The sequence below is a fragment of the Bison bison genome, unplaced genomic scaffold (genome assembly GCF_000754665.1).
Source record: "Bison bison bison isolate TAMUID 2011002044 unplaced genomic scaffold, Bison_UMD1.0 scf7180017864180, whole genome shotgun sequence".
Classification (NCBI taxonomy): domain Eukaryota; kingdom Metazoa; phylum Chordata; class Mammalia; order Artiodactyla; family Bovidae; genus Bison; species Bison bison.
The window spans coordinates 2268139-2279367 of NW_011494752.1; the positions used below are offsets into that span (position 1 = coordinate 2268139).

An 11229-nucleotide genomic window follows, 5' to 3' on the forward strand; every position below is an offset into this window, starting at 1 on the left:
TTCAGTCAATGAAATTACACAATTCTTTCTTTTTTTTTTTTGTCTGATCCCCCCACAGGACATGGGGGAATCTCAGTTCCCTAACCAGGGATGGAACCCATGGCCACTGCAGTGGAAGCATAAGTCTCAGCCTCAAGACCACCAGGGAAGTCCACAACTCATATATTGTAGCTCATACATGCATATGCATTTTATTCTTATCAAAACAGTGGGAACACTGCATCAAACAAACTCAACTATTTTTTAAATTTCACTTTATAGGCTTACATTCTACCAACACTCTTCACCACTAGCTTTCTGATAAGTAAGACACGACAGAAAAGGACACAGGGTCACCTTATCTTTCTATTTCACTGTTTTCAGGAAGTAGTTGGCTAATACAGGAATGTAATAGAAGTACATGATAGGGTTCCTTGATCATCCATGTATCTTAGAACACCACTGCCTCTGTCTACATTTAAGGCAAGTTCCATTTAAGTGGGAAACCTGGCCTCTTGGGGTTGTTAGAGACTCTGCTTACTTGCTTATAGACATATCATACTTAACTTGTACACACCATCAGGGAAATTTGTTCAATGCATTCTTGTATTGGAACCCCATTCTCTGGATCCTAAGCTTTCCTGTTTCTTGTTCATTTTTCCCTCTAATAACTTCCTGACAAAGTTCAAGAGAGATAAATTTTTTGACTTTTTATGTCTGAAAATATTTTTATTCCATCCTCACTCATGATTAATTGTCAAAGTAGAGAATTTTAGGTTTAATATCATTTTCAGTTAGAATTTTGAAGGCTTTCTTCATTGGAATCATGGCTTCCAGGACTGTTTAGAAGTCCCGAACCATTCTGATTTCCTCATCCTTGGATACATGTTGTCTTTTCTTCCATGGTTCTCTGAAATAGTCTGTGCACGTGCCTGACCGTAATTCTTTTTCATTTATTATTCATAGTTCTTGGTGGTCTCTTTCCATTTAGAAACTTGGTTCTTTATAAAATAGTTTCTTCAATCTTTCTCCCTTCTCTGTTTCAGGAAGGCCTCCTTAAGACTGTTCTTCTTAGACCAAGCATTTCATTTTCTAATCTTTTCGTTTATCTTTTTGTTCTACTGTTGGGGAGATTTTTAAAAGTTTATTTTCCAACCAATCTGTTGACATTTGGTTGTGGGAGTTAGCTTTTAATCCCAAGATCTCTTTCTTTTGCTCTCTAGTTCAACTTTGATGATATTCTATTCATATTTCAAATATGCAGTATTTTGTTACTTCTAAGGATATTATAATTATTTTCTTTTTAAATTTTTTCTTCAGCTTCTTTGATTATCTGTTTCAAGAGTGCTATTTTTTGCTTCTTTCTTTGAATCTTTGTCTTTCACATTGTGGTGTTTTTCAGTGTAAAGTGATCTTTGAAATTCTGTTCATTTTCAAGAGGAAAGCCTTAAGTATTTGAAAGTTCTGTGTGTACGTGTGTGTATTTCATTCCAGGGCGGTTGTCAGGTGAGTTTCTTTTATGGGAAACACTCAAATACCTGTATCTTGAGTTCTTTTCTCTAGGATTTTTCAGCTTCCCTAGAGAAGGCCCCAGTAACCAGAGTTGGCTACATAATTTGCAGGGCCTAATGCAAAATGAAAATGTCGTATTCCTTGCTCAAATTCAGGAAGAAGTTCAGCTAGAAGTACTAAAGCATCAATAGTTTTCTTTAAAAACATTTCATTACTTATATAGTAGAGGTAATAATGATACATGTTTAATAGCAGAAACTTACAAGTCAAAAAAACATTTTTGATGTCCTAATTTTATGTAATACAATAAATTAATGCTTTATTAAAGTGATTTCTTGATTGATCAGCATGTTTTTGTGGCTTGCTTTTCTGAAAATTCACTTATTAGCTCATGAAAATTTATATTTTTATCAACTTCATTTTCAATCTATATAATTGAAAGAGATGTCAGTAGTTCTTGGCAAATGCAAGATCTCTCAAGATCTTAAATAATCTCAAATGGAGAAAACAGCATGGAGCAAAGAACAAAATGGAGGAGAGGGAAAGGAGGAATGAAATAAAAGAATGGACAAGTCAGGCAGGTAGAAGAAGAGTCTGAAATGTCAAGAGAAGAAGCTTCAGCTAGCCTATGGTTGATGGATTTAAACTGAAAGAGAGTAGAGGAAGGAAAGAAATACTCATTGACTACCTATCATTGACAAGCATAGTTGCATAACATATTTAGCTACCATTCAGTAGTCTCTGAATAATACAAGTAATGGCTCCATCTTAGTAATGAAAAACGAAGGCTCAAGAAGAATGAACTTTGCATTAGTACCACAGTTAGGAAAAATGGCAGAACTGATATGTGAATGCTGACATATCTGACTCAACAGCCCAAGTTCTTTCAATTACATGAATGGTGTGGTACTTCAGGACTGGTGTCTTGGCCTCCTGACCATGATGGAAAGAAAAAAGACTTGAAACCAAAATTCCAATTAAGGTTCTAATAACTGAGCTGAAAGAAAATGATAGTGACAAAGACAAGGAAAAGAGAAAAATTCTTCAAGAGAAACTGCAGAAGTAGATTCAATAGTACCTAGTGAATTACTGGAGACAGCTGGTATAAAATGAGAGCAATTATAATTTTTCTTAATAATCATGAGATGACTCAGGGTAATTCTACCAACAAATAACAGAGAAGGATGCCAAAGAACAAAGTGTGATGACAAGGTGACTGAGTTGAAAGTCATGATAGAACGTCCAAGTAGGAATGTCTGATGGGCATAGTAAGGAATGTGTCCAGAATGGTGAAGAAGCCATTAGAGAATATGAAACCATTCACATAGAGCCAAAGCTGCAAGAAGGGATGAGATCACTGAGGGAGAGAGGGTAGGAAAAAAAAAGTGCGAGTATAAAACTGTAAAGAATGACACATTTTAGACCATTCTTTCAGAATCTATGAGTGGAAGAAAGAAAAGGAGCAGAGATGTAGCTACATTCTTGAAAGCAATCGTTTAGGACTCAGTTAAGACTCAGGTGGTCAGTATCAAATGTGTCCAAGAGGGTATAGGAGAAGAAATATGAAAAATGATGACTGGATTTGAGATGTAGGGTAATTAGTAATTTTTGTGGGATAAGTTTCAGTAAAATGACGAGATTAAAATTTAGGGGTGAGTAGAAAGTGAAAAGTGGAGGAAACGAATGCAGAAAATTTTTCTAGAAATAATGAAAGGAAGAAACGTAAAAATACAAGAAATCCTGAAATAGAACAGGAATATCAGGTCATAGTCTAGTCCCTTCATTTTACAGATGAAGGAACTGAGGCCCATAGAGATTAACCAGTACTGTTAGTCTCCACATACCCACTCCTCCCAATCTCTCCCCCCACATTCCCCCACAGCTTCCCCTATTATTAACATCTTGCATTAAGTGAGGAGCACTGGTAACAACTGATGGACCAATACTGACATATTATTATTAACTAAGTCCATTATTATTAACTATGCTAAAGCCTTTGACTGGGTGGATCACAATAAACTGTGGAAAATTCTGAAAGAGATGGGAATACCAGACCACCTGATCTGCCTCTTGAGAAATCTGTATGCAGGTCAAGAAGCAACAGTTAGAACTGGACATGAACAACAGACTGGTTCCAAATAGGAAAAGGAGTACGTCAAGGCTGTCTATTGTCACCCTGCTTATTTAACTTATATGCAGGGTACATCATGAGAAACGCTGGACTGGAAGAAACACAAGCTGGAATCAAGATTGCCAGGAGAAATATCAGTAAACTCAGATATGCAGATGACACCACCCTTATGGCAGAAAGTGAAGAGGAACTATAAAGCCTCTTGATGAAAGTGAAAGAGGAGAGTGAAAAAGTTGGCTTAAAGCTCAACACTCAGAAAATGAAGATCATGGCATCTGTTCTCATCACTTCATGGCAAATAGATGGGGAAACAGTGGAAACAGTGTCAGACTTTATTTTTGGGGGCTCCAAAATCACTACAGATGGTGACTGCAGCCATGAAATTAAGACACTCCTTGGAAGGAAAGTTATGACGAACCTAGATAGCATATTCAAAAGCAAAGACATTACTTTGCCAACAAAGGTCTGTCTAGTCAATGCTATGGTTTTTCCTGTGGTCACGTATGGATGTGAGAGTTGGACTGTGAAGAAGACTGAGTGCTGAAGAATTGATGCTTTTGAACTGAGGTGTTGGAGAAGACTCTTGAGAGTCCCTCGGACTGCAAGGAGATCCAACCAGTCCATTCTGAAGGAGATCAGCCCTGGGATTTCTTTGGAAGGAATGATGCTAAAGCTGAAACTCCAGTACTTTGGCCACCTGATGCGAAGAGTTGACTCATTGGAAAAGACTCTGATGCTGGGAGGGGTTGGGGGCAGGAGGAAAAGGGGACGACAGAGGATGAGATGGCTGGATGGCATCACTGACTCGATGGACGTGAGTCTCAGTGAACTCCGGGAGTTGGTGATGGGCAGGGAGGCCTGGCGTGCTGCGATTCATGGGGTCGCAAAGAGTGGGACACGACTGAGCGACTGAACTGAACTGAAGTCCATTTCATTAAGGTTCGTTCTTTGTGTTGTACATACTATGGGTTTTGACGCACGTATAATGACATGTATCCACCAACATAATACCACATAGAACAGTTTCACTGCCCTAAAAATGCCAATACTGTTATTTAACCTGGTTAGAAAAGAGCTTAGACAGAAAACCAATAAAGATGTAACTCAGGAGGGATAAGAATCAAGAGAAGACTATCTGTCTTCAAAGAAAAGCCCATTTAATTCCTTAATTTTCATTTTGTACCTGGCCTTCTTCCTCTGGTACCATGAACCCACTGGTTCTTGAAATTATTTTTGATCTATCCAAAAGGATCATGATTATCTATAGAAAACCATGACTATGATGGCTCACTTACTAGAGAAAAAGCAAAGTTATTGCTTTGAGCAAGGGAAAAAGAAACTTGTGTGTCACACTATTTTATTCTTATAGGAACTTTATAGTCCTAAGGCCTGGAAGACAGGAAGGATTACTCATGCTAAATTTGAAATGCATCCCTATAATAATCTTGATAATACTCCTCCCTTTCTCATTTTGGAGATAACAAATAACCCCAAGGCAACTACCCACCTACAGAATGGACACATTAGGGTAAAGGCATTCATTTAAGAAAAAAATACCTAATTATGAATACTTCAGATGAGCTGACAAACAACTTTTTGCTATGGGTAGCAGAGTTCACCAGGAAACACCCTGATAATGTGTATATAAAGGTACACGAAACTGTTTCAGTAGGACATTTGCCATCAGAGCTTACCTCCAGGAACAAGCAGGGCAGTCTAGACACCATGAGCGTGCGCTTTTCTTCTGCATCCAGACGCCTTGGCTCCTGCGGAGGAGCTGGCTCTGTGCGGCTCTCCGGTGGGGGAGCCGGCTTTGGGGTCGGCAGCACAGGCAGTGTGCCAGGCTTTGGAAGCGGCTTCACCTGCGCCTTTGGAGGCAGCTCCTCTGCGGGAAGCTACAGCGGGGGGCTGGGCGGAGGAAGTGCTTCCTGCACGGCCTTCACTGGAAATGAACATGGCCTCCTCTCTGGCAATGAGAAGGTGACCATGCAGAACCTCAACGACCGCCTGGCCTCCTACCTGGACAACGTGCGTGCCCTGGAGGAGGCCAACGCCGACTTGGAGCTGAAGATCAAGGGCTGGTATGAGAAATTTGGGCCTGGTTCCTGCCGTGGTCTTGATCACGATTATAGCAGATACTTCACGGTGATTGACGACCTTAGGAACCAGGTAAGAAACACAGTGCCATGAGGTTTAGTACCTGTAAGGGTAATTAGCCACACAGGCACAGATGCCTAAGTGATCACAGCAAGACTTTGCTCTCAGCTGCTAATTTTCGGTAGTTTATTAATATTAAAACTAATATTTAATATTAATATTAAAATTATTATATTAAAATTCTGGTCTTCAAACTTGGCTTACTCATCATCTGGTATGTGGTATACATGTTTATGCTTTCAGAAATACTAAAATATCAAAAACTGCCCAATGTCTCCAGTTATATATTTACATAGAAAGTTTTCCATAGAAAGTTTTTTTCTTTTTTAATGGGTAAGATAGAGAGTAAAAGAGGCTATACTTAAATTTTCCATTTTCAAGAATCATCTTCTTATTAGAGACAGGATGCCAAAAACATTGCTATAATTTTATAGTTGACTTTATTTCAAGGAAATCTGAATTTTTAAAAATATTTCCTCATTCTTAACTAATTCTCCATTGATCAGATAATTTCTGCAACAACAAGCAATGCCAATATTGTCCTGCAAAATGACAATGCAAGGCTCACAGCTGATGACTTCAGACTAAAGTAAGTGGGGCTGAAAAGAAACCAAAACAGTTGCCTAAGCCTTTCCCTCTTTTATTTAGGCTATTTGAGGTCACCTCCATTCTTTGAGTTTATTTGTTTTAAACCAAATGCGTGTTCGAATGACTCACTGAATTATATATTTTATTGGGGGACTGACACAAATGAATGTCAAAGTCATACAAAAAGGAATTTTGAGTTTTCTCATTCTCTTGTGTCAAAGAAATTTATTTATTTTTATGATTATGAATAATCTACCTGAAGTTTGGAGTATATTTTAACAGTTGGACTCAAAAGCTTAGTTTGAAGGGTATTTTGTTTTGTTTTATACAGTTTCTGCTTTAACCTTTTTAAATATCCTTTCTACTTTGAGTTTATTCTATTTTATTTTATTTGCCATGCCTTGTGGCATGTAAGATAATTAGTTCCTCCACCAGAGATGGGACCCTCTGCAGTGCAAGTGCGGAGTCTTAACCAGGAGACCAGCAGGGAAGTCCCTTAGCTTGAGTTCTATGATGACCTAAAAGGTGATGATGGGGCTTCCCTGGTGGCTCAGAGGGTAAAGAATCTGCCTGCAGTGCAGGAAACCCCAGGTTCAATCCCTGGATTGGGAAGATCCCCTGAAGAAGGGAATGGCTACCTACGCTAGTATTCTTGCCTGGAGAATTCCACGGACAGAGGAGCCTGGAGGGTTACAGTCCACAGGGTGGCAAATAGTGGGACACAACTGAGCGACTTAACACAAAAGGTGATGACTGATGTGATGACGCTTTCAAATATTTTTCTAAGGTTTGAAAATGAACAGGCCCTCCATCAGAGCGTGGACGCGGATGTCAGCAGTTTGCGCAGGGTCCTGGATGAACTGACTCTGTGCAGAACGGACTTAGAGATTCAGCTGGAGACACTCAGTGAGGAGCTGGCTTACCTCAAGAAGAACCACGAGGAGGTAGGTGGTCTCTCCCCCCTGATTTTACAGCCTGCCTTCCTCCCGATGTTTAAAAATACATTTCAGATGACAAATATAATATCTTGAATTCAAGAAAGAATTTGTTGATTTCTCCATATGGCTTAGATGGTCTGAAATGTTTCTGTTCATCTCCCTCCAAAGAAACCCTAACAGAAGTTTCTAACTATATATATGGATCGTGTCTGTCTGGCTCCTTCAGAAATATTCCGATCCCAACATGGTTTCTTTTAGGAGATGAAGGCTCTGCAGTGCGCGGCCGGAGGCAATGTGAACGTGGAAATGAATGCGGCGCCCGGCGTGGACCTCACGGTTCTGCTGAACAACATGCGGGCTGAGTACGAAGCCCTGGCGGAGCAGAACCGCAGGGACGCGGAGGCCTGGTTCAACGAAAAGGTAAAAAGCAAGCTAGGGATGCGCTGACTTGGCACCCGGTGCTGATCCAAGCATCGCTCATAACAAGGCTCATAACGTTTCAGAGCGCTTCGCTGCAGCAGCAGATTTCTGATGATGCTGGCGCCACCACTTCAGCTCGGAATGAACTGACTGAGATGAAACGTAATCTTCAAACCCTGGAGATTGAACTTCAGTCTCTTTTAGCAACAGTAAGTAAAAATGACACCAAAGAGTTGCTTTAGAAGTTGAGGGGAAAAAAATCAGAGTTTTTCTGCCACCTGTTATTATTAATTTTCATTTTTATCCAGTCATTACTCTGCCTGAAGTAAGATACATTTGCATTTTTCACAGTGGAATATCTTTGGCCTGAAAATTATACCAAGATGCTAATAATTGTGAAATGTTAGAATTAAAAAATACAATGATTTTTTAGGTACTCAAAAAGAAACAGGAGCTAAGTAAGACTCTGTACTCCCAATGCAGGGAGCCCAGGTTCCATCCCTGGTCAAGGGACTAGATCCCACATGCTGCACCTAAAGATCCCACATGCTGCACCTAAAGATCCCACATGTTACAACTAAGACTTGGCATAGCCAAATAAATAAATAAAAATAAATAACAAAAAAAGAAGAAAACAGTTTTTACCCTGAGTCTTCTCTCCCACGTCAAAAGATCAAAAATCACTGTTCAGGGAATGCAAAAACACACTTGCACCCATCCTAGTTTCTTTATCTAGCATTCCTTTGGGCCACTTAATTTTAATTGGAATACTCACAGGTTCCCTTTTAAGTGACATAAACAAGCAAAGTAGAGGCATGAAGGCTGCCCATAAAGCTCAACATGCATGACAATAATATTAATAATAACCGTTTTCATTAAGTGTTGCCCAGCACTTTCACCTACATGAGTCCACAATAACCCTGGGGCTTGGGCAGACCAGACTTTATATTTCATGTTATTATTTCCAAGAGAAGAATCTGAGGTTCAAAGAAGTTAAGCAATTTTCCAAGAGTCCCACAGTCAGATACAAAGGTACCAGAACTTCTCTCCAAATTTTCTAACTCCCAAGTCTATAGTTTTTCTACTATGGCTAGTAAACTTCCAGAAGAGGCTATAAACATATGTAAAATTCTTGCAGGTACAAGAACAAGACACGCTCATTGTCATCCCATGTAAAATTACAGCAAGCACCCATAAAGCCAATGAATCAAACTATTTAAAGCCTAGGAAGACCACTCTTTTCTTGAGATCATTTACTTCCAGAAAATGTATGCAGAGATTACTTTTTTAAAGTTTTTTTAAAATATATTTTTAGCTGCCTTCAGTCTGCATTGCTACACATGGGCTTTCTCTATTCGTGGCGAGCAGGGACCACTTTCTGGCTGCGGTGTGTAGGCTCCTCATTACAGCGGTTTCTCTTGTTGCAGAGCATGGGCTCCAGAGTGCAGGCTCTGTAGTTGTGGCACATCCTCTGCACTGTCAGGCAGATTCTTAACCACTGCACCACCAGGGAAATCCCAGGATTACTTATTTAATGTAAGAGCTATAATCCTCATGACACAAAGCTGCCACATGATTAGAAATGAGTTCGCAAAGTGTAGGGGGACTTTAATTCCTGGAAACAGTGGCAAACTATACCAAAGCACAGGGTAAGTGAGAGGGGACGGATCTTTAGACTGTGTCCTAGGAGAAAACAATTTTTCTAACACTCTTGCGGATATGAATAGCATTTACCACCAACTGTACTATTCTCCAATAGATTAAAAATAGTATGACATCTAATAAGGGCAACAATTAGTATTAAACAAGAGGAATACGGTTATTATATAAGGATAACTCTCTCAATATCTCTTAAGTGCTTTGCCATATCCTAAAACAGTGACATCAGCTACTAAATTATGTCTCACTGATCCTCAGAAACACTCCCTGGAGTGCTCCTTGACGGAGACGGAGGGCAACTACTGTGCACAGCTGGCCCAGATCCAGGCTCAGATCGGAGCCCTGGAGGAGCAGCTGCACCAGGTCAGGACCGAGACCGAGGGCCAGAAACTGGAATACGAACAGCTCCTGGACATCAAGGTCCACCTAGAAAAAGAAATCGAGACCTACTGCCGCCTGATAGATGGAGAGGATGGGTAAGTACTATTTACACTGAAAAAACTATTTTAAGGTTATTAAAGACTTCTTTGAAATCCAAAGTATCTATGATCTAGGTCATGTGTACATAAACTCTTAGTGTTAAGAGTTCAGTTATCTCCCATCTTAAATCAGTTTCTTGCAAAACAGTGTCAAATATTTAATACATACTTTATATTTTTACAGCTCTTGCGCTAAATCAAAAGGCTATGGTGGGCCAGGACATCAGATAAAAGGTAAACAAAAGCTGGGTTGAACATTCAACATTTGCATATGTTTCAAGGAATGAGTTATTTCCCCTTTATGAATTTGATAAATTCTAACAATTCATATCTCATTTTACTTTTTTCCTTTTTAAAAGTGAAGTATAGTTGACTTCCAATGTTGTATTAAGTTCTGCTGTACAGCAAAGTGATTCAATTATATATATATATACATATACATATTCTTTTTTAATATTCTTTTCCACTATGGTTTATCATAGATTATTGAATATAATTCTCCATGCTATACAGTAGGAACTTGTTTATCCATTCTGCATATAAAAGTTTACATATGCCAAGCCCAGCCTCCCAATCCACCCATCCAAACCCCTCCCCCTAGGTGACCACCAGTCTGTTCTCTGTATCCCTGATTCTGTTTCTATTTCACAGAGAGGTTCATTTGTATCATCTTTTAGATTCCACACATAAGTGATATCATATGCATTGTCCTTGTTATTTTGACTTACTTCTTAGTATGATAATCTCTGGTTGTATCCATATTACTGCAGTATATATGTCATTTTAGATCCATCTAAAGCCACCGTGGTTAAAACAATTGTTGAAGAAATAGATCCTCGTGGCAAAGTTCTGTCCTCTAGAGTTCACAGTGTGGAAGAGAAGTCCACCAAAGTCAACAACGTGAAGAGTGAACAGAGGGTGCCTTCCTGAGCCCAAAAGGATGCCCCTAAATCAAAATATCAAATCAAAGCTAGGTTCCTAAATAAGAGCCCTCACTTCTCTGCTTTTCTTCCAATGAACTTTTAAAAACATTTATTTTTAGAGTAGTAACATTTCTTTGACTTTCTCTGTGGTGGTGTTTCAATAAAAGTTCTTCCTGTTGCAAGTCATCTTCACTGGTTCTGGTCAGTCTTTGCATTTTAAATATACCCCCCCCAACAGAAACTGAATTTGTTTTTAATTTCTTCTCTTTAAGGCAATGGTCTTCACAAGTTAGGTGTTAAGTTTAATAAGCAAAAAACTAGTTGGTGTCTTTTTCACATCTTTGTCAAATTTTAAACCTTCCTTCCTTCAGTAAATACTTGTTGAGCATATACCAACAGTAAGAGTAAAACAGTTAATAAAATCCAATCACTGAGTGCAACAT

General features: G+C 39.2%; 1 protein-coding gene across 1 annotated transcript; it reads left to right on the top strand.

Moving 5' to 3' along the window:
• Nucleotides 1-5310: 5310 nt before the first annotated feature.
• On the top strand, nt 5311-10972 carry KRT27 (keratin 27). Its single transcript, XM_010842592.1, has 8 exons — nt 5311-5791; nt 6286-6368; nt 7155-7311; nt 7564-7725; nt 7809-7934; nt 9643-9860; nt 10048-10097; nt 10651-10972. The coding sequence occupies exons 1-8, from the start codon at nt 5348-5350 to the stop codon at nt 10791-10793; spliced, it is 1383 nt and encodes a 460-aa protein (XP_010840894.1). The 5' UTR covers nt 5311-5347; the 3' UTR covers nt 10794-10972.
• The last annotated feature ends 257 nt before the right edge of the window (nt 10973-11229 follow it).

Coding starts and splice junctions, on each gene's coding strand:
- KRT27 (XM_010842592.1), top strand. CDS start 5,348: ATGAGCGTGCGCTTTTCTTCTGCATCCAGACGCCTTGGCTCCTGCGGA. Junction 7,312..7,563: donor TCAAGAAGAACCACGAGGAG/GTAGGTGGTCTC, acceptor GGTTTCTTTTAG/GAGATGAAGGCTCTGCAGTG. Junction 7,935..9,642: donor TTCAGTCTCTTTTAGCAACA/GTAAGTAAAAAT, acceptor ACTGATCCTCAG/AAACACTCCCTGGAGTGCTC.